General features: G+C 36.0%; 1 protein-coding gene across 3 annotated transcripts in view; it reads left to right on the top strand.

Moving 5' to 3' along the window:
- Positions 1 to 27,000, top strand: part of Kif16b (kinesin family member 16B) — a 304,004-nt gene that overhangs the window by 255,611 nt on the left and 21,393 nt on the right. For all 3 annotated transcript variants that reach the window (XM_046434441.2, XM_046434424.2, XM_046434431.2), the window contains one exon: positions 10,079 to 10,162. In XM_046434441.2, coding sequence (XP_046290397.1) covers positions 10,079 to 10,162 — 84 coding nt within the window. The remainder of the gene's footprint in view (positions 1 to 10,078; positions 10,163 to 27,000) is intronic.

The following is a 27,000-nucleotide window of genomic DNA, read 5'->3' as shown; positions in this document are numbered from 1 at the left end:
AAAAAATTAACAAAACTAAAAGTTGGTTCTTCGAAAAAATAAATAAGATTGACAGACCCTTAGCCATGCTAACGAAGAGAAGAAGAGAGAGAGCTCAAATTACTAACATACGGGATGAAAAAGGCAATATCACAACAGATGCTACAGAAATACAGAAGACAATTAGAAATTCTTTTGAAAACCTATATTCCAATAAAATAGAAGATAGTTAAGACATTGATAAATTTCTTAAGTCATATGATTTGCCCAGACTGAGTCAGGAGGATACACACAATTTGAACAGACCAATATCAATGGATGAAATAGAAGAAGCAATCAAAAGACTACCAACCAAGAAAAGCCCAGGACCAGATGGGTATATAGCAGAGTTTTATAAAACCTTTAAAGAAGAATTAATACCAATACGTTTCAAGTTATTTCAGGAAATAGAAAAATAGGGAGCTCTTCCAAATTCATTCTATGAGGCCAACATCACCCTGATTCCGAAACCAGACAAAGACACCTCAAAGAAAGAAAACTATAGACCAATATCTCTAATGAACCTAGATGCAAAAATCCTCAATAAAATTCTGGCGAATCGGATACAAAAACACATCAAAAAAATTGTGCACCATGATCAAGTAGGATTCATCCCTGGGATGCAAGGATGGTTCACTATACGGAAATCAATAAATGTTATTCACCACATCAATAGACTTAAAGATAAGAACCATATGATCATCTCGATAGATGCAGAAAAAGCATTTGACAAAGTACAGCATCCCTTTATGTTCAAAACTCTAGAAAAACTAGGGATAACAGGAACTTACCTAAACATTGTAAAAGGTATCTATGCTAAGCCTCAGGCTAGCATCATTCTGAATGGAGAAAAATTGAAGGCATTCCCTCTAAAATCTGGAACAAGACAGGGATGCCCTCTATCACCATTTCTATTCAATATAGTTCTCGAAACACTGGCCAGAGCAATTAGACGAAAGAAATTAAAGGCATAAAAATAGGAAAACAAGAACTTAAATTATCACTATTTGCAGGTGACATGATTCTATACCTAGAAGACCCAAAAGGGTCTACAAAAACACTACTAGAACTAATAAATGAATTCAGCAAAGTGGCAGGATATAAAATCAACACGCATAAATCAAAGGCATTTCTGTATATCAGCGACAAAACTTCTGAAACGGAAATGAGGAAAAACACTCCACTCACAATATCCTCAAAAAAAATAAAATACTTGGGAATCAACCTAACAAAAGAGGTGAAAGATTTATACAATGAAAACTACAGAACCCTAAAGAGAGAAGTAGAAGAAGATCTTAGAAGATGGAAAAATATACCCTGTTCATGGATAGGCAGAACTAACATCATCAAAATGGCGATATTACCAGAAGTTCTCTGTAGGTTTAATGCAATGCCAATCAAAATCCCAACGGCATTTCTTGTAGAAATAGAGAAAGCAATCATGAAATTCATTTGGAAAAATAAAAGACCCAGAATAGCAAAAGGAATTCTAAGCAGGAAGTGTGAATCAGGCAGTATAGCGATACCAGATTTCAAACTATATTACAGAGCAATAGTAACAAAAACAGCATGGTACTGGTACCAAAACAGGCGGGTGGACCAATGGTACAGAATAGAGGACACAGAGAATAATCCACAAAGTTACAACTATCTTATATTTGATAAAGGGACTAAAAGCATGCAATGGAGCAAGGATAGCATCTTCAACAAATGGTGCTGGGAAAACTGGAAATCCATATGCAACAAAATGAAACTGAATCCCTTTCTCTCACCATGCACAAAAGTGAATTCAAAATGGATCAAGGAGCTTGATATCAAATCAGAGACACGCCGTCTGATAGAAGAAAAAGTTGGCTACGATCTACATACTGTGGGGTCGGGCTCCAAATTCCTCAATAGGACACCCATAGCACAAAAGTTAATAACTAGAATCAACAAATGGGACTTACTCAAACTAAAAAGTTTTTTCTCAGCTAAAGAAACAATAAGAGAGGTAAATAGAGAGCCTACATCCTGGGAACAAATCTTTACTCCTCACACTTCAGATAGAGCCCTAATATCCAGAGTATACAAAGAACTCAAAAAATTAGACAATAAGAGAACAAACAACCCAATCAACAAATGGGCCAAGGACTTGAACAGACACTTCTCAGAGGAGGACATACAATCAATCAACAAGTACATGAAAAAATGCTCACCATCTCTAGCAGTCAGAGAAATGCAAATCCAAACCACCCTAAGATACCATCTCACTCCAGTAAGATTGGCAGCCATTATGAAGTCAAACAACAACAAGTGCTGGCGAGGATGTAGGGAAAAGGGTACTCTTGTACATTGCTGGTGGGACTGCAAATTGGTGCAGCCAATTTGGAAAGCAGTATGGAGACTCCTGGGAAAGCTGGGAATGGACCACCATTTGACCCAGCTATTGCCCTTCTCGGACTATTCTCTGAAGACCTTAAAAGAGCGTACTACAGGGATACTGCCACATCGATGTTCATAGTAGCACAATTCACAATAGCTAGACTGTGGAAACAACCCAGATTCCCTTCAATAGATGAATGGATAAAAAAAAATGTGGCATTTATACACCATGGAGTATTACGCAGCACTAAAAAATAACAAAATCAAGGAATTTGCAGGGAAATGGATGGCATTAGAGCAGATTATGCTAAGTGAAGCTAGCCAATCCCTAAAAAACAAATGCCAAATGTCTTCTTTGATATAATGAGAGCAACTAAGAACAGAGCAGGGAGGAAGAGCAGGAGGAAAAGATTAACATTAAACAGAGACATGAGGTGGGAGGGAAAGGGAGAGAAAAAGGATATTGCATGGAAATGGAAGGAGACCCTCATTGTTATACAAAATTACATATAAGAGGTTGTAAGGGGAATGGGAAAATAAACAAGGAGAGAAATGAATTACAGTAGATGGGGTAGAGAGAGAAGATGGGAGGGGAGGGGAGGGGAGGGGGGATAGTTGAGGATAGGAAAGGTAGCAGAATACAACAGTCACTAATATGGCATTATGTAAAAATGTGGATGTGTAACCTATGTGATTCTGCAATCTGTATTTGGGGTAAAATGGGAGTTCATAACCCACTTGAATCTAATGTATGAAATATGATATGTCAAGAGCTTTGTAATGTTTTGAACAACCAATAAAAAAAAATAAAAATAAATAAATAAAACTCACAAAAGTGTGGAGACCTGCCCCCTAAAATTATCCACCCCCTCAGCCATTTTTAGTATTCATACAAGTCTATCCTGAGCCTCCAGCAATTCCTGAATTACAGTTCAAAGTGTTTCTACCAATATTGACTCCGGCTATGGGTTTCTATGCCAGATAAGTTGTAATTCTCTGTATCCACCATCTTTCTGTCCAGTTTGGGTCAGTAGCTTGCACTGTGACTTCACTTCTTTCCTGGATGTGAGAAGAGTTGTTGATTTTCAGTTTGGTTCAGCTTTTTTCATGCTGTAAGAATAGGAGTGATGACTTCCAAGTTCCTTACATATATGTTCAGAAACAAGAAATCCATAGTTTTAGACTACAGTAAAAAGATGAGAATAGTGCAGAATAATTTATTAATTATTAATTATTAACATATAATTAATATATATTATTAACATATTTTATCATTAGAAGAGTACCTTTAAAATAACTGATGAACCAATTCTGGTATATAATTATTAGCCATAGTCTTCACTTAATTCATATTTTCTTAGTTTTCACTGAATGTTCTTTTTCTGTTCTAGGATCCCATCCACAATACTACATTACATTTACTTACCTCTTCTCATGACCCTCCTGATTGTGACAGTTTCTCATACTTTTTTTTTTTTTAAATGGCTTTGACACTGTTGATGGTAACTGATCAGTATTTTTACAGAATGTCCCCATTTGAGATTTGTCTGATGTTTTCTCATGATTAGATGGGGCTTATGGTTTTGGAAGAAGGAGACAACATAGGTAGATTCCCAGAATGATCATGTAAAGTCAAAGACAGAGTGATCCCAGTGCAGTTGGAATGCCTGAGAAGACTATAGAACTTCAGGGACTTTAAGATTTTGATATATAGGACACTGTATTTCCTTTTTCACAGGTTACAAGGGAAATCAAAGAGGAGTCTCTCCACCTACAGATTGTTCCTAACAGTACTTCTCATGAAAATCAAATCTATAATTTCTGCTAGATTAGAAAAATGAGGCAATAAAAGTGAAAATGTGTAAATACAAAGTACTTGAGAAGAAATGAAAAGGTACAGATAATATTGCTGATTTTGTTTAGAAGTTTTTATTTAATGTGAGAAACCAAAACAAGCAAACAAAAGATGACAATGTTTGTGGGACATGAGTGGAGGCATCAAGGATAATTCAGGATCACTCCCTGTATAAACTTCTCTCATATAGTCTTAATTTGTTGGAAATGTTGCATTTTAGACAGCAGAATGTTCAACAAATGGAAGTTTTTTGTTCTTATTTTTTTGTTTGGTCTTCCAGGCATAATTATTTGTCCTGGCCAATTGCTTTTTTATCTGGATAAATTGTTTATTTTTAAAACATTTTAGGTAGTTTAATTAATTCAAAATTCATAAATGAAATCCACAGAGGGTTGCTTTTGCTGTTCCGTTTTAAAACAAATGAAGCAATACCTTTGCACTTGTAGAAGGCGAGAGTCTAGGCTTCTTTTCTTCCCTGGGCTTCTCACAGGATTTTTACTGTATTATTGTCATTTTCAGAATGAAACAGCAGTTCCTGCTTCTGTTCTCCTTCTTCCCACTCTAGTTAGACTGCAGGTCGGCACCACGGCCCTCTGTCTTTCCCCATTTTTTTTAGATGTTTATTTATTTGCAACAAGAAAGCCAATCCAAATAAAGATGACTGTCTCTTTTTTCTGCTGAAGGGTGGGATCAGGAATATGACTATAAATGCTCTATGTCAGCAACTATTAATTGTCCCCTGTAACACTTGGGGGACATGTTTCCAGATCCCCATGGTTGCTTGAAACCACAAATAGTACTGACACCTATATATACATACTTATGATGAGGTTTAACTTTTTTTTTAAGAGAGAGAGAGAATTTTTTAATATTTATTTATTTTTAGTTTTCGGTGGACACAACCTCTTTATTTTATTTTTATGTGGTGCTGAGGACCGAACCCAGCACCCTGCACATTCCAGGCAAGCGCGCTACCACTTGAGCCACATCCCCAGCCCTGATGAGGTTTAACTTTTAAGCACAGTGAGAGATTAATAATAATAACATAATAAAATAGAACAATTAGAGTGATATACTGTAATAAAAGTTAAATTATTGTGTTTATGTGTGTTCTTGCTCTTAATTTCTCACCTCTTCTCTCTCCCTCTCCCTCCCTCCATCTCTCTCACATACTTTTAAAGTGTTAATCTTACAATCTCAGCATACATTTTTTCTTGTTAAGAATTTTTAACTTTTTATTAAAAGAAAGAACTTTATAGATTTTTTTTTTAGTATATCTGAATTGCCAGCATCACTACTTTAGTGCTTTTAGGCTTTTATTAAGTAAAATAAGGGTTACATGAATACAAGCAATACTGGAACAATTGATCTAGTAACAGTCAAGATAGCTGCAAAATGACTAGCAGATGGGTAGCATATACAGTGTGGATACACTGATCAAAGTGATGATTCATAGCTTGGGCAGGAAGAAGTGAGATTTTATCACACTACTCAGAATAGTATGAAACTTAAAAATTTATTAATTATTTCTGGTATTTTCCATTTAATATTTTCAGACTGAGTATAACTGAAACTATGGGAAGCAAAATTATAGATATGGGAGAGAATAGTATTCTTTTGAAATAAATTTACTTAGATATAGTCATTCAGCAACCCAACAAATGAGAATACTTTTGCTTAGCAGAAAATACAGTTGATGGAAATTTAAGTGACCCCCAGTAGTCACTTTAAAGTGTCAAAATATTAATCAAGGCATACTTAGATGAAATGCTTTATACCCAATACTTTTTAACTAAGAGAATTGGAAATTTTATATCTCCCAACCTAAATTAATAGATAGGAAGACCTAAACATCACTGGTAAGTTCTCAGAAAGGGAGAAATGTAGGTAGTTTCCACACTGTCAGAGGGAATCTGTTCTCTTGTGCTGCAACTAGAAAGCTATTTCTGTCATAAACATAGTTATTTTAATGGAGGCATTTCTTTTCTATATATTTTGCATCATGGATTTGACTTTGCTTTAGTTTGTTCTTGTCCCAACCCCACTAATAGGATGTGGGTCCAGCAGCTTGCATTTCTCTCCTAAATCACATAGAACTTCTGCTTCTATTCCTTTCCTTCCTCCCTTTAACTACATATAAGGAGAGCTATCATTATTTTTATCTTTTAGCTAGAGAAGAGTAAGGTGATCGGAGCTAACTTGGTTTGTATGTCCTAGGATGGGCCTCCAGGGAGCTCATCTCTAGACCCCTCTCCCTTTCTGCCATTGCTCACTGCTATTGCCAGCCCCTGTGGTTCTCCTGCTCCCTTGTTGGGGTACAGTTTTCTCCATTGGCAGCTCTTGTTGAAACTGTTGATCACTGCCTAGAAGCCGTATGTTCATATCCATGCTGTACATGCTCCCCATCTGCTAGTCACTTAGTATGTTTAAGTGCACTAAAGCCATTTCTGGTGTAGTACACTTGAAGAAAAGTTTTTTTTTTAATCTTAGATCTCCAAAGTCTTCACATCAACAGTTTCTATACACTGTATATACCTTCATATACATGTTTGTTGTATACATGGTTGTTTCATATGTTTGTTATTTATAGACAAAATATTAACCTCCATCCAGGGAGTACACTCAAGGAAATTCTAATGGTTGCTCCTTACCTGGTTCAGATACCTTAAATTCTCAGTGCACCATTTCTGATTGAGTCCATGAATGTGACCATCCATTTCTCCTCACAAAATAATTCACCTCATCAGCCACATAAAAGATTACAAAACAATCAACTGCAAAAGTATGCTTGTCAAGCTTTCAGCATCCCTGCGTCAGGGGAGAGCACATTTGTATAAGATGAAATTGAGGCTGGATGAAGCTCAGAAGTTGAGCCCTGATGTACCTGTAATCTCTGAACAACAACATGAGGAAAAGTGTTTGTGCCAATAAGGCCAGTTTCTAGAAAACCCTCTGTTCCTTGAAGCTACCTTACCAGCCCAGTGGATCGAGAGAGGGAGTGAGGGCACACAGGCATAATGCTTTCTTAGTTGTTACCCATCTCTGACAACTGATAATATGGGTAAGGTCTGTTCACCATTCTGTACTAAATCTTCACAGAAACCCATCAGATTTGGGGTGTGTGTGTGTGTGTGTGTGTGTTTTAACAGAGTACTCAGGTTCAGAGAAATACAGTTAATTAGCTAGTTGGTCAAACTGAGATTCAAACTGAGTCTGTCTTATCTCAGTGCCAGTGAATTTGCATTTTATCTGAAACTGATTTTAAAATTACCTGTGGGTTGCAAAGTCAAGATGAAGAATAGATCAGGACTGACTCTATGTCTTTAATGACAATGAGATAAAGGATATCTGCAGTGTATAGAAGCTGGTGTGAAGGCTTTGGAGATCTAGGATAAAGATTAAAGAAAGCAACTTTTCTTTAAGGGTTCTAAATCAGCAATATGAATAGGTGGCTGCTAGGCAGTGATCAAGAGTTCCAACAAAATCAGAACATTGGTGAGAAAAGGAGGAGAGGAATTTCATCCCTTAGTGTTAGCATCACCTATTCCAGTGTTCCTCTGTTTTGGTAGAAAAAGCACTGGAGACCAAGCACAGTGGCACACTCCTGTAATTCCAGCAGTGCAAGAACATGACGAGTTCAAGACCAGCTCAGGAAACTTAGAAAAACCCTGTCCCAAAATAAAATATAAAAAGGGCTAGGAATGTAACTCAGTGGTAAAGCAGCCCTGTGTTCAATCCATAGTACCAAGACAAGACAAAAATAAAAAGCACTGGAGTATGAAAGGAGCAAACATTAGCCCAACTGACAATTAACTTTGAAAAAGTTATCAAGGGCACCTCTAAGAGTGTGAAAAGTTATATCCAGTTCATTCCCATTTTTACTATATTCGTATATGAATACACCACAGTGAAACTCCACATCATATACAACCACAAGAATGGGATCCTAATTAGAATAAGTTAACTCCATGTATATATAATATGTCAAAATACACTCTACTGTCATGTATATCTTAAAAAGAACAAATAAAAAATTTTAAAAAGCAAAAAAGAATGTGACACAGAGAATTACTAAGGAAAAGGCAGACACCTAATTTTAAAATGGGCAAAATATTTGAATGGACACTTCCCAAAGTGACTAACAAGATGGTCAATGAGTATATGAAAAGATGTTCAGCATCAGTAGTCATCAAAGAAATGCAAATGTGAACCATAATTGAAATTGCTCCACACCCACCAGAAATGCTAAGATAGAAAAGACAGTAGTTAAAAAGCCCTGGTGAGGACCTGGAGCAACTGAGTCTCTCAGTCACTTCTGAAAGGAATTGTCAGTTAATTAACAAAACAAAACAGTTTGGAAAAAAAACATTCAAAATTTACAAATATGGATGAACACATGTGTAACAAATGGCCCAGTATCATTTCTACTCCTAAGAGTATAACCAACAGAAGTAGATGGGAGATAGATAGATAAGAGACAAAACCTGGAAATGAACAAAGATCTCAATAACAACAGAATGAGCAAATAAGTTGTAGAAGGTTCACATAATGGAATACTGTACAGCAATGAGAATGAGCATTTATCGCCACACATAACATGACAGATGAATCTCACAAACGGAATCTTGAGCAAAAGGAGGTAGACACCAAGGACTTCATATTACATGATGCTATTTACATGAAGTTCAAGAATAGGAAGAATCAAACTATGCTGTTGGAAGTCAGTCAGTCTAGCATTGACTTTGCAGAGGTGGGAGGGAGTGACTGGAAGGAGTACCTGTGGTTCCTGGGGAGAGGGCAGTGTTTCATTTCTTCACTTGGCTGCTAGCTACATAGTGTATCGAGATCTTGAAAATTCATCAATTTGTCCCCTTATTATATATGTACTCTTCTGTATGTCTAGTATATTTTAATGTACTATGTTTTTTAAATCTTACATATACAGGTGTTAATCCTTAATTTTTTACTCCTGCTGTGGCCATATAAATATAAATCAACTTATATATTTGCATAGGTATAAAATAGGAATTTGGTGTCATGTTATGTCCTACATTGTGAGACAAATGTTCATTTTTTTCTTAATAATGCTTCATTGGCTTCAATTTGTCTGGATTCGACAAGGTAAGAAGGGAAGGAAATGGTGAATTCCATCAACAGAGCAGTTTTTTCTGTTTAACATTTATTCTGCCAAAGCAGGTAGGGCAGTTTCTGACCAGATTATAGAGTCCTTTGTAGCCTGGGAGCTTATAATAAAACTTATCTTTTTATTATGATTTTTATACTTTCCAGAATAAAAGCATAAGAAAAATGACTGAAATTTCAATACTAGGTTAAAACTTATTCTGAACCTTCACTTTTGGGAAAATAAGGTGAAAGCTTCCACAAGAAGCCCTCTTTTCACATGGGCAGTCTTCATTTGCAATAGGAACTGAAAAAAAGACAGTATAGAATGTTTAGAGAACCTTAGCAGTCATCTCAGAGCTATTTTACAAAATGTTCTGGTAGTGTGTAGGTTGAGTTTTCAAATTCTCATCTCAACACAAAAGAAGAGGAGCGAAAGAACAAACTTGTATTCTAAAAAACAAAAATTGCAGAACACCATATGGCACAGAGTCTGATACATGATATGAGACAGTATTAAAAATCAGGTTCCACCACTGACCCAAGATTGCAATGTCTGTCTAAAGTCACATGGTTGGTGGCAAACTGATGCAAGACCCACCATCTTTAACCTTTCAGCCTCTTGTTTCCCCATGATAGAGATTCCAAATAATAACTTAATGATAGCCCAAAGATCCTAGGTTTAATATTAACACAGCTCTTGTAAAATATGTATTTCAGCTTGCTGCCCTTGAATTCCCCCCAAAGAAACTATTTGGAAACAAAGATGAACGTGTGATTGCTGAGAGGCGAAGTCACTTAGAGGTAAGAGAATTAAGCATTTTTTTCCTCTCTGTGTGTAGAAAATTTGCCTTCTGATTGATAGGAATTATTCCTGTTAAACAGTTTTGTTTTTGTTCACGCTTATGAAGGTGCTGCTTTGTTAACACAGGAGATGGCAGCAATCGATTATAAAGCCACTATTATCAGTTTATTTGAAATACAAGTCCTTATCCCTCTCTGGTCTAGCAGAACATTTTTTCTGATTTTTAAAAGATACATTTGTACTGAGAGTAGAAAAGCAGGATGTTAGTGAGAACTAAATATTCACCATAGACAGATGGTATGTAATATAGGTTGAGGTGCAAAGCTTGCTGCAGAAAACTTGGAATTAATTAACTGAAGATTTATAGTATTGCATCATTGTTACTTTTTCAAGACAGTTGGAAGCAAAAAAATGCATTCCTATTTTAGTTATAGTTAGGCTTCTTTGGACTTATTATAACTTAATCTTTCAAGCCAACTACATATAAGAACTCAATTTAACACAACTGTTGTTTTTCTGACTGCCTTACTGCCAATACACATTGTTGATTTCTTCATTTAATTTGTTTTTTGGGGGGACATAATTGCTTATTTGGCTGGAATCTGAGTTTTTGTGCCAAGGCATGGACCAACTGTTTTCACTGAGATATGGTCACAGATAGTCCTCAATTATTGGTCACTCCCTGGCCATTGTGCTGTTTAAGCAGATAGGAGACAAAAGTACAAATATCTTACAAAAATTTTGTGTCTGCATGCTTTCAGGGGGCCTCTCAAAGTTCCCTTCACTACTACTTTAAGAGGAATCTAAGACCTACAGTGTTAGAAATGAAATCAACAAGTAAGGGTTTGCAAGAGCCCTTTCTGAATTGTGAAGTGCTACATAGAAATTAGGCTGATTCTTCTAATGACACCTGGGTAAAAATGGTTGACCATGGTTTCCACTACTGTCAATGTACCAAAGGATTAGGAAAATATCTAGAAGCTGGAGGTTCCAGTGAGGGGAAAATAAGGCACTTGGAAAAGTTGAAGACTGATAATCATCTGTCCTTAGGGGACATTCCAGGATTTTGAGACCCACAATACAGAACTGATCTAAGGAAGTACAAGTTTCAGAGTATGACCATGCTTATAGGCATTTGAGTAAGACTGTGGAGTTATACATTTGAAGAGACCTCAAAACTTCAGAACTGAGTTTTGGAAGTTTTACACACTTCTAAAAATCATCATCAGAAAGGGCTCTCGCAAACCCTTCCTTGTGTTAATCAGCTTCCCATTACTATAAGATAATACTTGAGATAATAGATATAAAAAGAAGAAAGGTTCATTTTGGCTCACAGTTTTAGAGGCTTCAGTCCATTGTCAGTTGGCCCTTTTGTAAAGTGGTACATGATGGAGGGAACACATGGTAAAGAAAGGTGTTTACCTCATGGCAAAGAGAGAAGTGGGAAAGGGCCCTGGTCTCAGTAGTCCCTTCAAGAGCACTCCCCCAATGACCAACTTCCTCTTATTAGACTCCACTTCTTAAAGGTTCTGCTACCTCCCCATAGTCCAAACTGGACACGAAGTCTTTAAAATATAGGCATTAGGGGCTGAGGCTGGGGCTCAGTGGTAGAGCTCTCGCCTAGCATGTGCGGGGCACTGGGTTCAATCCTCAGCACCACATAAAATAAATAAATAAAATAAAATAAAGGTATTGTGTTCAATTACAACTAAAAAATTTAAAAAAATAATATATAGGCACTTATCCAAATGATAGTACTGCAAAAGTACTAACAATCCCCTCTGGTCACCTGTGACTGTTACTTACTTGCAGTGTTATCCTGTATAGAAAGAATTCCACACCTAAAGAGAAGTGCATTTCACCTACTATTGAATGTTAATCTTAGAACATTATCTTCTTTTCAAGAAGCAAGCATAATTCATCTTCACTTTAATGGAAAATTAATCTGAGATTCTTGCATTAATTTCCTATAACTATTGTGACTTTTCTTTTGATCTTCTAGTATCAGAAGTCACTCCTTGACTTAGGGTATTTTTATGTGAAAACTAACATAGCTGTTTTCCCTGAACTTCTTACATAACTTACCACACATTTAGTTAATTCTTAATATATTCTGGAGACAAGGCGAGATATTTTTAAAGAATACAAATATAACAGAAACATTTTTTCCCTCTAAAACCATGCTTAAATTCCTATATGGTATTTTGTCTGGAGGTATAATATAAACTCATGTAGAAAAGTGTAATCCCTAAAAAACAAATACCAAATGTCTTCTTTGATATAATGAGAGCAACTAAGAACAGAGCAGGGAGGAAGAGCAGGAAGAAAAGATTAACATTAAACAGATACATGAGGTGGGATGGAAAGGGAGAGAAAAGGGAAATTGCATGGTAATGGAGGGAGACCCTCATTGTTATACAAAATTACATATAAGAGGTTGTGAGGGGAATGGGAAAATAAACAAGGAGAGATATGAATTACAGTGGATGGGGTAGAGAGAGAAGATGGGAGGGGAGGGAGGGGGGATGGTAGAGGATAGGAAAGGTAGCAGAATACAACAGTTACTAATAGGGCATTATGTAAAAATGTGGATGTGTAACCGATGTGATTCTGCAATCTGTATTTGGGGTAAAATTGGGAGTTCATAACCAACTGGAATCTAATGTATGAAATATGATATGTCAAGAGCTTTATAATGTTTTGAACAACCAATAAAAAAAATTTAAAAAAAAGAAAAGTGAATCTGAGTAGGACTCATCTGCACGAGCTAATATACATGATGTTTACTTAAAAGGAATTATCTGAAATATTATTAAAGTCCAGAAGTAAAACTTTATAAGCCTTGTCACCCTCACGGATCTGTGTAAAGTGGTGTTTTAAGCAAGTATTTAATTCTGTTTTGATCTTCCTTGTTATTAAAATAATTCCAAGATTTGGACCTTATGTTTTGAGTTTATCAGAAAAAAGGTATGAAATGTTGCCACATTAAGTGTAAAGACACTATACTGACTCTTTTCAAATGATAAATGTTAAATCTGTTAAAATAATTATTTTCTAAAATGATGGTCAGGACCAAAAATCTATATCATAAGACGCTTTAGAGACTAATTTTCTTGCATTGTAGAGAGGAATATTAGTAGTGTGTCTAGTGGTAATGGTGATGGTGCAGAGGCCCAGAAGTGAGACATTTAACATATAGCACCATCAAAAGTAGGGGTGGGAATGTGCTGATGGTAAGTGGAGGAACATAAATTTGATCTCTTATTGATGAACTTGTATTAGCTACTCCCACAAATAATATCTGGCCAACAATTTTTGGAGCCTGTTTTTGCAGAATCCATCCTGTAATTGTTCTATCTATCATATTCAAATGCTTCCTAGGACTTTTGTTCATAAAGAGTCATGGAATCTTTGAAGATTTCTAGCTTGCATGGACCTCAGATTGCCTTCTTGGCCAATTCAGGGTGACTGTGCACTTTGAGGGCAGACCCTGTCTTCAGACATTGGAGGATTATGCTCACACCACATGTGCTGTGCTTCCCAGGCTTGCACATTCCTTCTGTCCCTGGCTATCGTCCAGGGCACATGTCAGCAGACAAAGCAGTGTAGGTAACAGGGACCTAACACACTCAGTCTCTGCCTGATAGGTTATTTTGATCTGTATTTGAAGGTAGATACAATAACTGTTTAGCTGAATGTTAAGAAACTGCAATTTCTATAGTTCAGAAATGGTGAAATATCAGCAATTTTATATATATCTGTATAATACTTGCTTTCTCATACTTATTCGGTATTTACTAAGGGCAAAGCATGAGTGAAAATACTTATAATATCAGGCCATTTGCCTCTCACAAGCAGATGATGAGGTAGAGTTCTGTCCACTTTACAGGTGAGGAAGTTGTGTCTTAGAGAAGATAAAGGTCCCATAGCTAGTATGTGGCAAAGCCTTAGCTCACAATCAAGTGTGTTCTAGAACAAGTCCCTTCTCTTGACTAATCTCCTGTAAGTGTTAAATGGGTTGGATCTTTCTGTTTAAAAAAAGTCATCGCTTTTGCAGAAACACCACCTTTTAAGATTATCACCACAATGTTAATTAAGCTCCACTGCCATTCCATTCAGTCTGCCCAAATTAGCCTCCAAATTAATGAGGGTTTGTTGTTGTTGTTGTTTTGTTTTGTTTTATTTTTGTTCATTGATGAGAGGTGCATTTTGGGTTACTAATTTCAGAGAACATTATCTACTTGAAAACATTCTACTAATCATCCTAATAGTCTGTCATTTTAGGGAATAACTGTAATTAAGGAAAACATATGAAATCCTCTAAAACCATAAAGCTTTCCAGAATAATCCATTTACCTTTGGAAGTAAAAACCTGAAAAATGTCTAGGAAGTTTATTTTCAAAGTACAAGAGCAGACAACAGCCCAAAGCCACCTCTTTTTTCTTTCCCATTTTCACCTCATTTGCTGAAGCACTGTTAGATAGGCCAGAAGTAATGTGATAGCTAAGAGTGTGAGCCTGGGAGCAGATTCCTAGTCTTCAGTCCTGGTTCTGCTCCTTTGAAGGATTTGGTCATGGTGGAGCTATTGTACAATGTGAAAAAAAAAAAAAAATGAGAGGCATAGCATCATATGAAAAGGACACAATTCCTCCAGATTTGCATGGCTTCAACAATTTCCAGGTTCAACAGTGGTGTACAGCTAGTTTTCTTTGCATATCTACAAGGTTATTGATTGCAAGGCTACCTTCTGTGGAATCCCCAGATGACCTAGTGTATCCCCTGGGCTTCTGCATGTGAAGAAAATAGATAAATGTCAATGCTTTTCAGTCAAAGACCTCCAGGAATACACTTATTTTTAAAATAATGTTAGATTTATTGACTTCCTGCAACAAAGGAAAATAAAATAAGTGGAGGAACATAAATTTGATCTCTTATTGATGAACTTGTATTAGCTACTCCCACAAATAGTATCTGGTCAACAATTTTTGGAGCCTGTTTTTGCAGAATCCATTCTGTAATTGCTCTATCTATCATATTAAAATGCTTCCTAGGACTTTTGTTCATAAAGAGTCATGGAATCTTTGAAGATTTCTAGGGGGACCATGGGAACCATAGGTGCATCTCAGTAAAAAACTGTTAAAAAGTTGCAGGAGGATTTGAGTGTGTCCTAGGTGATTTGGTACATTATGCAAGAAAGTAGGCCTTTGCTCTGGATTGAATGCTGGGGTCATTCTGTGATTAGCATATTAATAATTCTTACTTGGGAAGCAGGAACAGGGTAAGGTTTTAAATATGACAAAAAGTGGTACTTATCCTTATTAGCATGGACAAAGATATGTTTGATTATATTCATGATCTGTACAATATTTGTGTTTTTGTCTATATTCAGGCATGTCTGTGGAATGGGATTATTGGTATTCTTTAGATGTTTTTATGGTCCATGGAAGTCTCAGTAGTTCAAATGCTTTATTTGCTAAATATAGGTATTAGAAATGGCTGTCAGTATTGATCTATCCCCACTACACTCCACAGTCAAGGTTCACTTTTTGGATAATGGTACTTGCAACACAGTCTAGTTTCTCTTAACAACACTTTCTCATTCTGCTTCACTTTCATTTTACCCTCAAACCTTGAATTTCCAACAATAGAATTGTTTGGCTTAGACGTTTTTATAGAATGAGCCTTTCAGTTTCAAAGTAAATTTTGGGAGGCAGAATTCCTCAGGTTTTCTTAGTTTCCTCATTCATTTAGCTATCAAAAAGATACTTAGCAATTCCATGCTTAATTTAACATTCTTTCCATCTATTCTCTACTCATCTTGCAAAATGTATAATAATAGAACTATTATCAAACATAGTCCACAATTAAAGAAACACTCCATAGAAAGAACCACTTTCTTTCTCTTTTGTTTGGGCTTTTCTTCTGATTATCTGCTTATTCACATTAGCAGGGACTATTTTCTGTTATTAGTCTATTACTACAATCATCAGTAGCAAAGCATTTTCAAAGAGTGTTAAGTGGATGCTGAAGTGTTAGAAGAGATTGAGCTGGAATTTGGGGCTATTTCATTAAAAAAAAAAAGGTTCTTCACAGAATCAGAAAAGCTGTAAATTGTATAATCCTGGGGCTACTAAATGTCAAGAAATCATTTTATACAATGAAAATCTTATCACATTGAGTTGTGATTTTATGATCTCATCCATTAGTAGAAGTCTCCAACTGAAGGGAAAAATCCCATTTCATTTTCCATGAGTAGTCACTGGTTTAGAGGATAGCAGAATTAAAATAAATATTTCCAAGGAGAATAACAACTTCCAAACCCAGATGTAGGAAAGGGAGGACTCACCACATGTCATCAAATAGTTTTACCCTGCTATTTTTCTCCTTCTCCATTGTAAAATGGCTTTCTGTACTGGCATAATGACTAATAGCTCGGGGACATAAGATATACTTATGTATAAATGGAAAGTTGCTCTTCATCTTTGGGCTCCCACTCTAAAACTCTAAGCTGGCAATCAGGAGCTTTGTTTCTTTACTGGTTGTGATTTAAGTCAGCCAGAACATCTAGGAGCTTGAACTATCTCCCTCAGCTCAGATATCTTCTCCTCAGAAAAAGCCTTTTCTAACCACCAAGTAGAAGCAGTCCTTATCCCTGCAGTCCCCACCAGATTCCCTAGTTTCTTTACTACAACACTTAGCACATGTTTATTGATTGATTGTCCTTCTTTTTAAAGTATTTATGTTTTTATGTGAGGGCACATTTTACTAGAAGATAATTTGGTAAGGACAGATTCCAACTGCCTTGTTTACCTTTACTTCCTCATTGTCTAGAACAGTATCTGGTCCTTAACAGTATCTGGTCCTCAGTTACTGTGTTTTGAATGGCCACTTAAACCTGTATTAAAAATAGCACATGACATATATTCGTTCTGACAAAAAATTTAAAATGAGAGCACATACTTAAACTTAGGTTTGAATGCTAATTCTCTCACACTGCAGTATATAATTGGGCAGGTTACTGACCACCCTGAACTTTCTTGTTCTCAATGCTAAACAAGGATTAAAACAATTACCTTTCAGAGTTGTCAAGGTAATCAAGAAAGAATAGTATGAAAAAGTACTAATAGAAAACATAGCATATAATATATCCTCAATTGATATAAGATAAAGGTTAAAGGCATACACAAGGTAAAGTATAATTGATATAAGATAAAGGTTAAAGGCAACACAATCTTTCAATCCTGGTTGTTGATACTTGCTCTGTTATTTACTGACTGAGTGATCTTGGACAGACAAGTTACTTAATGAATGACTTTCCTCATCATAAAATGTGAAAATAAGAGTACCCACCTCATATAGTTGTTAATGAAAAACTCAAGTAAAATTATTGGTAGGTGTCTGATACATAATAACAAATATTAGAAACAATGACTATTTTTTAAACTGCATTGTAGTTGTCATATAGTAACTTAAAAAATTATACTTTAAGTCCTAGCTAATGCAATAAAGCATGAAAAAGAATAAAACATATACCAATTGAAAGGAAGTCTTAAAATTGTGTTTGCTCACAGGTAATAGATTGTTTATGTAAAAAGTCTGAAAGAATTGATTAAAAAACAAACTCCTAAAAGTGATATAATCATAACAAGGTTGTGGTATATAAGTTCAAAATACAGAAGCCAGTAACTTTTCTATATATCTGCAGTGAACAAGTGGAATTTGAAATTAATAACACATTACCTCCAAAGCTAACAAAATATATACATGCTCTATATGAGGAAAACTATAAAACTCTGATGAGGGCTGGGGTTGTGGCTCAGGGTAGAACATTTGCCTTGCATGTATGAGGCACTGGGTTCAGTTCTCAGTGCCACATATAAATAAATAAAAATAAAAGTCTGTTGACAACTAAAAAACTATTTTTAAAAAACTCTGGTGAAAGTAATCAAAGAATAAATCAATGGAGTAATATTCTATATTCATGGATGGGAAGACTCAACATTGTTAATATGTTCATAATTCAACTATATCTGTTCCAGACTCTCATCAAGTTATCTTGTGGATATTATTAAACTGATTTTAAAGTTTATATAGAGAAGCAAAATACCTAATCTAGCCAACACAATATTGAAGGAAAAGAATTAAGTCAGAAAACTGATACTGTCCAACTTCAGGATTTATTCTAAAGCTATATTAATCAAGACACTGTTTATCTTGATTGGTGAGAGAGTAGACAGAAAAGATCAGTGCAGCAGAATAGAGAGCCCCCAAATAGACTTACATAATCTGCTGATGTTTGATAGAAGAACAAAGGTGGTAAACTACTCTTTTCAACCAATGATGTTGGAATCACACATGCACTGGTAAGAGCATGTGCATGCACATGCAAAACAATGAATCTAGATGCAGCCCTTATATCTTTCACAAAAATTAACTTAACATGTATCATGGACTTAAACGTAAAATGAAAAACTCTAGAACTCCTAAAAGATAACATAAGAGAATAAGGGTATAGCTGTGACATTTTAGATGAAGCACGGAAGGCCTATTCTATACATAAATAATTGATAGGCCTCATTAAAATTAAAAACCCCTACTCTATGACAGACACTTTCTGGAAAATGAGAACACATACCACAAACTAGACAAACATTTGTAAAAGGCATATCTGATTAAGGACTGTTACCCAAAAATATAAAAGAACTTTTTAAACTCAAAAAGAAGAACACAACCTGATTTAAAAATAGGCAAAAGATCTGAACCAGCACCTTATCAAAGAACATATACAGATGGCAAACAAAAAGATGCTTATTATATGTCGTTAGGAATCGCAGATTGCATAAGTTACCACTATATACCTATTAGAATGGCCAAAAGTCAGAACAATCATGACAACAAAAACTGATGAGGATGTGGCACAACAGGGACTTTGATTCAGTGCTGGTTGAAAGGCAACATGGAAAGGTACTTTGAAAGAACTTGGCAGATTCTTACAAAACTAAACATACTCTTACCGTATAATCCAGTGGTCTCAATCCTCGGTATTTACCCAAAGACGTTGAAAACTTATATTCACTCAAAAACCTGCATATGAATGTTTATGACTGATTTATTTGTAATTGCCAAATTGTGGAAGTAAACAAAATGTCCTTATGTAGGTGGAAAAATTTTTTTAATTAAAATTTTTTTAAATTAAAATGATATTTCGTGCTAGACAACTAAATATCATTCTACACTAAAAAGAAATGAGCTATGAAGCTATGAAGCATGGAGGAAACTTAAATGTATATAACTAAGTGAAATAAGCCAGTCTGAAAAGTTCACATATTATATGATTTTAACTATATGGCATTCTGAAAAGGCAAACTGTAGAGACTAAGGATTAGTGGGTTTCCAGAGATAGGCAAGAATGAATGGCAGAGAACAGAGGATTTTGGGGTGTTAATGATATATCAATGTAGGCTCATTGATTCGAATAAATACAACCAATGTATCCAATGGTGTGGGATTTAGAATGCATTTATGGGTCAAAGGCATGTAGGTATATAGAAAATCTACATCCCTTCTGTTCAGTTTTTCTGTGGACCTAAAATAAGCCTGTATGTACAAATATATATATGGTCATCATGCATTTCTAATCTCTTTCCATTCTTCCTTTTATCCCTTCATTCCCTCTTCACTTCTATCCTTCATCCAGTTTTTTTAATTGTCTTATTACTTTGCTAAAAAAAGAAGGGAATGATGATGGAGAGGTGAGTGGATGGGTGGAAGGACTTAAGCCTATAAGTCATTTTTCTTGCAAGTATCATGTTAAGCTGTTGTTGGAAGGAAAACAGTCATCTTATAAACAAGTTATACTTCATACATGTTTTTCCACTGCTAATGCGTAATAGTTTATATTTCATTAGGGTGACTCCCTCATTACTCTGAAATTTGAGAGTCACTGTGTATCTGTCTTCTACCTAGCAATCTTTGTATTCACTCATTCTACCCAGACTCAAGTTCAACATCTATGTGAATTAATACTTTTCAGAGTCTAGAAGTTAATGAAGTGCCCAACAAGTGGACTGCCTTTTCAAATTAAAACATTTGAACTCAGAAGTTGAAAAGGAAATGTATTATTTAAAAAAATATATTTTAGTTGTAGATGGACACAGTACCTTTATTTCTTTATTTTTATGTGGTGCTGAGGATCGAACCCAGTGCCTCACACTTGCTAGGCAAGCGCTCTACCACTGAGCTACAACCCCAGCTCCAAAGAAATGTGTTATAATCACACATAACCATTAATGAGGTGAAAGGCCAGGTGGAATACTGATATAACTGGATAAATAGTTGTAAAAGTTCTTTTCCCTTGTCATTTTCATTTATTACTAAAAGGACTTTTTCCACTTTGATGTTTTCAGAGGACCTTCATGTTCTTCTGTCTTGTAATATCATTTAGGATATTCTAAGGGACCCCTATTTTTACGCTTATTTGCACTGTCAGCATAATTGGCAGAAATGTTTTCTTCAAGGGTCATTTAAGAAATCTCAGTGTATTTTGCTCCTGCCTCTAGTTTTTAAATTTTTACAGCACTAAAACTAGATTTCCCTTACTACTATCAGACATAAAAGTTAAAATAATTTGTCAGTATGTAGACTCAGGAGCATATTAATTTTAGCATCCAAATATACTTGAATTTTCCCATGAATAAGAGAACCATCTTCATTTAAGGACATTGCTTCAGTTCTTTTAGTACAAGAGTGACTTTCTTTGGCAATTCTTAGCAACTCTTGGCTTGAAAGAGACATTGCCTTTACCTGAGAATGTTAAATGTGGTAATATTGGTTGCTAAAATAGTTCTTAGAATCAAAGAATGCATTCCTGTTTCCCAACAGATCTCTACTATATTATACAACCTTTCCAACCTTCCAAGCTTTATTGGACTAAAGTGACTTTCAGGTACCCTGTTATAGAAACAAGTAGCCTACACATTTTTTCTTTACTTTCTATGGCAACATATAAAAATTATGCAAAACCAGAAAGTGCAATGCAATAAACCCCATTGTATCCTTCCCCTTCACCCAGCCTGTAACTTTAATCAGAGTGTGTCAAATCTTTTTTTCATTTATATCTCTTGACAGGCAGGCAGGCAGACCAACAGACAGACAGACAGACAAACACACACACACACAGAGTTATTTTAACACAAATAGCAGGCATTGTAATCATTCCATCTACAAGTATTTTAGGATGCATTTTTTTTTTCAGGTTTTTGTGAATGGAATAGTTTTTCCTGATTTCTTTCTCAGCAGATTTATTATCGGAATATAGGAAATCTTTTGATTTATGAATGTTGACCTTGTTTCCTGCTACTTTTCTGAATTCATTTATCAGCTCTAGAACTAATCTTCTGGTGGAGGAAAACAGAGATAATTTGACTGCTTCTTTTCCTATTTATATCCTTTTAATTTCTTTCTCTTGCCTGATTTCTCTAGCTAGAATTTTAAGAATATATTGAATAAGAGTGGTGAGAATGGACATCCTGTTCTTGTTCCTGATTTTAGAGGAAATACTTTCAGGTTTTCTCCATTTTTCCAATGATGTTGGCTTTTGGTTTGTCATACATAGCTTTTATAATGTTTAGATAAGTTTCTTTTGCCCCTAGTTTTAACATGAATGTGTGTTGGATTTTATCAAAGGCCTTTCTCTATCTGTTGAGATGATCATATGATTCTCTCATCCTTAATTCTATTTACGTGGTGAATTACATTTATTAATTTACATATGTTGAACCGACTTTGCATCTCTGGGGTGAAACCCACTTGATCATGATTTATTATCTTCTTGATGTATTTTTGAACTTTTACAACTGTTTATCCAGTTTGCTAAGATTTTATTAAGGATTTTTTGCATCTGTGTTCAACAGGGACATTTTTCTGTAATTTTTTTTACTTGATGTGCCTTTGTTTGGTTTTGGCATCAAGGTTATACTGGCTTTGTAGAATGCATTTTGGGAGTGTTTCTTTCCTTTCAATTTCACCCAATAATTTGAGAAAGACTGTGTTAGTTCTTCTTTAAAGGTCTGGTAGAACTCTGCTGAGAATTCATCTGGCCTTGGGCTTTTCTTTGTTGGAAGACTTAATTGTTATTGCAGTTTCATTACTTGAGATTGGTCTGTTTAGGTTTTCTATATCTTTCTAATTAAGTTTGGCCTAGACTTTGGACCTGATCCAGAGGCCAGTGAAGAACCAAAGGAATGTTAAAAGCAAGGAGTGGAAGGGTGAGGTCTTCCTGTGGAGAGAATGTGGGAGCAGAGGAGACTGGAGGCCGGAAGAGCAATGTCTGGGCTATTACTTATCTTTTAGGTAAGACGTATATTCTAGAAATGTGTCAGTGTTTTCTAAATTTTCCAGTTTATTGGAGTATAAATTTTCAAAGTAGTTTCTAATGATCCACTGCATTTCAGAAGTGTCTGTGGTGATAGCTCCTTTTGCATCTCTAATTTATTTGGGTCTTTTCTCTCTTTCTTTTGGTTAATTAGCTAAGGGTGTATCAATCTTATATTTATCTTTTTGAAGAACCAACTCTTTGTTGTATTGATCCTTTATATTTTTTTTAATTCTCAATTTTATTAATTTTGGTCCTATTCTTAATTATTTCCAATCATCTACTGAGTTTAGAATTAATATTGTTCTTCTTCCTCTAAGGCCTTGGGGTGTAACATTAGATGATTTATTTGGGATATTTTAATTTTTTAATGAAGGAAATCAATGTTATAAACTTTCCTCTTACAACCGCCTTCTTGCCAGGCAATGTGGAGCATGCCTGTAATCCCAGCGGCTTGGGAGGCTAAGGCAGAAGGATTGCAAGTTTAAAGCCAGCCTCAGCAACTTAGAAAGGTCTTAAGCAATTTAGTGATACCCTGTCTACCCTGTCTCATACAAACAATAAAAAGGGCTGGTGATATGACTCAGTAGTTAAGTGCTCCTGGGTTCAATCAAAAAAGAAGAAGGAGAAGGAGAAGGAGAAGAAGAAAGAAGGAAGAAGAAGAAGAAGTACTGCCTTCATATGGTCCCACAAATTTTAATATGTTGTTTCTCTATTTTCGGGGAAACTTTTAAAAAATAATAATATAAGCACTATATTATCTCATGTACACACACACACATACCAAATTAATCTCTCAGTGTAAACAAGTCAGTGTTAGGCCACACCAATTTTCTCATTTTTAAAAAATAGACATGTCTGAACTAAGACCTAAATTATATCCACATGGCATTAGTTGATTTATCTCTCAGGAGTCCCCTCCCTGTTTTTCTCCCCATTTATATATTGTTGACACTTTGTTATTCATCTGTTAAACTCCTCATGTTTGGGGTTTTGCTTAGCCCAGCCCTGTGTTCCTCTAATCCTGCATTTCTTTAAACCAGAGGCTTGATCAGGTTCCAGTCTGACTTCTTGGCAGGAGCCTTTTACAGATGGTGCTGTACTTCCCATTGCATTTCACAGGAGCACCTGATGATAGTGGTCTCTCTCTGCTGGGGTCTTTACTGTCTTTATTAAAACATGCTAGCGACTATTACTGTCACTGTTCATGCTCAGAACTTCTTCCATGCCTGCACTGAGCCTGTCCTGCCTGAAATCAGTCATATGGACCATGTCTTCAGAGAACTCACAGTCCTCTCAGAGCAGACAACTCAATAAGTAACTTTAAGACATTGTCATAACTGTAGCAATAGTCACAGACTTTTTTTCGTAAGATTAGTGGGTATGATTCCCAAAGCATGGTTTCCAAAACTGACCAATATTTGAAATTATCTTGAGCAACTTTTGTAAAATACAGAATCTTGGGCTTTATTCTAGTATATTCTGATTCCTCATGACTAGGGTGGGATCAAAGAATCTGAATCTACTCTGAGAAGATGAGGTTGGTGGGTGAGGGTAGATGTGAAAGGAAGACCCAGATCTCACAAGCCATCTTCCTGACTTTGGCCTGTTCCAGAGGCCAGTGAAGAGCCAAAGGAAAGTTAAAAGCAAGGATTAGAGGGTGAGGTCTTCCTGTGGAGAGGATGGTGGGAACAGAGGAGACTGGAAGCAGGAAGAGCAATGTCTGGACTATTACTGTCTTCCACGTAAGACATGATTTTGGCCTGAGCAAGGATGTAGAGGCAGCTTAGACAAGAAAAGTCTTAAAGAGATGGTTTGTCACTCAGTTGAATGAGACCTAGGGAATAGTCATGAAATTGGGGTGGATGCCCAAGACCCTGCACATGAATCTTAGCAAAACAGTGAAATCTAGAATTAAATGCATTTGTGAATTTTATATTTCTCCACTAATCCCATAGTATTGAAATAGTGCTTTTTACCACTTCACTAATTGTGGTTTGGAAACTCTCTTAGTCGGAGTTCTGGAAAAATCACAAAAAAAAAAAAAAAAAAAAAAAAAAGAATGGATACATAGACATAGTTATGGAGACTGAGAAATCCCCAGATCCGCAGTCAGAAATTGGAGATCCAGAGCAGATGATACACTACCAGTCCCAGTCTGAAGGTCTGAGCACCAGGAGAGTATAGTATATGTTAAAAGCCGAGAGGCTCAAGACCCAGTGTTTCAGTTCTATTCTGAAGGCAGGAAAAGACTGGTGTCCCAATTCAAGGCAGTCAGACAGGAAGTGCTCCCTTTACTGCAGGGAAAGTGAGCCATTTTGTCCTATTCAGGCCTCAGCCTGAGTAGATGAGACCCAATTAACTGGAAGATAATTGAAGAAGGCAGTCTGATTTACCAAGTCTACCTTTTTAAATGTTATTCAGACTCAGAAACATCCTTATGAACATGCCCAGAATAGTGTTTGACCAAATACACAGGCACTCCATCAAGTTGGCACATAAAATTAACCATCATAGAAGCTATTTCTTTTCACCCCAGATAGAACTGCAGTGGTAATCTTTCCATTTGTTGGGCTTTTGATATTCTAATATCAATCCCAATTACAATCCCACCTCATGTGCAGCCCTAGTGTTAAATCGGTAACATCTGTCATCTCCCCAGCTCCCTCGCTCATTTACAAGGTGTTTGGGGCTTGGCAAAAACATGATAGGGATTCTCCAACTCTTTCCTATTTATGGAAGTAGCATTAGATGAAAGTAACCCAGAAGAGCTCAAGATGGCAGACTAAGAGCTGTGTATGATCTCTATATGAGTTCAGTGTAGAGTATTTTTCATTTCCCTGCTTAATTTTAAAAGCAAAATGAAATGAAGCCTGAGCATTGTAGTGTTAAACAGCAGGAAAGTTATTCCTACTCTCCTCCTAAATACAGAGAGGCATTGCTATTTGTTTTCTTTTATTAAATGTTTCATTGCCTCTGAAGCAGTAGATATCACAAGTCAGGTAGACAAAAGGAGCATCCTGGGCTACCTTGCTTCCCTGTCGCCCACACCTGAAGGTGGCTCGCCTCCTTGCTCAGAGATGGATGTTAGCTTCCAGTTGCTGTTGACCTTAGTGCTTACTCTGCTTAATTAAATACCCTTTTAATATTTTCTCACTCTGCTGTGCCTTACATCCCACATTCCTGCTGTGGCACCACAGGGGTGAGAAGGGAAGGTCTTTTAAACTGAAGCACTTAATTAGCTCCTGGGCCCCAGGAGAAGTGTCAGATGGAAAAACAGCTGAAAAGTAGAGGAAAGAATAGCTGGATATGAGGTGCAATCACTGATGATGGAAAAAACATTGGCCACCTTCCAGCAATGCCTGAGGTATGTTAAAATTTTTTTAGAATCTGGGACCCTTTTTGAATCAGGTATATGATAGCATCATGCTTACTCCATTCATTTCCAGTGACATTCTGTTGATTCAGCCATAGTTGCTCATTTCTGCCAGAACCTATTTCTTTTTTTCTCGGTACACATACCATCCTGTGTGTAGATAAATGGATGGCCCACCCACCAGTGAGGTTCTTAGTCCTTTCCTGGCACCATCAAATGACCAAAATGTCATTTAGAGCCCCCTAATTGAGTTATTTTAAATACAGTCAGTATCTGATGAATATTCACTGGGAGGGAAGATGTATAGCACATACAAGGCCCTGGGTTCGATCCTCAGCACCACATAAAAATGAATGAATAAAATAAAGGTACAACTAAAAAATAAATATAAAAAAGATCAAGCATATTATGACAAAATATAATTATATAGATATAAAAATGTAATTATCTAGAAATTATATTGCATAGATATAATTGTAGGTATAATCATAATCATAGTTATAAAGGTATATGAATATAGATTATACCTGTCTATAGGTGTGTATAGATGTCAACTATAGATATAATTAAATATTGCATATATTTATATAATTACTGCAATGAGGTAAAATATGAGTCCACTTGTGTTGTAAAAACATAAAATAAGTTCTGAAAATGAAGGTAGTGTAGCCTAGTCCCCCCGAGACCTCAGAGCTGGCAGCCATCTATGCCTGTCTCCTCCTAGAGCTGCCATAGACTGGCCTGGCAGATAATAGCTAAGAGAGTGGGCAATATTGGAGCTTATGGGCTTCTCTTTATATTCTCCAGAGGCTTTGAAGTCATTTTGATGATGGATTTGCTTAGGCTTAGTGTATCAGCCACATTCCCCCAAGTTCTTACCACCTAAAATTGCAATAAAACTTGCATTTTAAATCCCTTAAAATGATTGTTTATTCTTTGGAAAACATGTAAGCTTGCTGTGAATCAAAAAGTCCTCATCATATAATTGGACAATGAAAACAAAATGTGTTAGCACTGGGGAAGAAACAGCAACTGAAGCCAAGAGTGAGAGGCCTTGTTCCCTGCCTTGTCCTGTCTTGCCAGTGTGG

Source organism: Marmota monax, unplaced genomic scaffold, assembly GCF_021218885.2.
Source record: "Marmota monax isolate L192 unplaced genomic scaffold, Marmota_monax_Labrador192_F-V1.1 WCK01_AAM20220418_F8-fsc00005, whole genome shotgun sequence".
NCBI lineage: Eukaryota > Metazoa > Chordata > Mammalia > Rodentia > Sciuridae > Marmota > Marmota monax.
The sequence above is the reverse complement of the archived record's forward strand: the minus strand, read 5'-3'. Positions and strand labels throughout refer to the sequence as shown.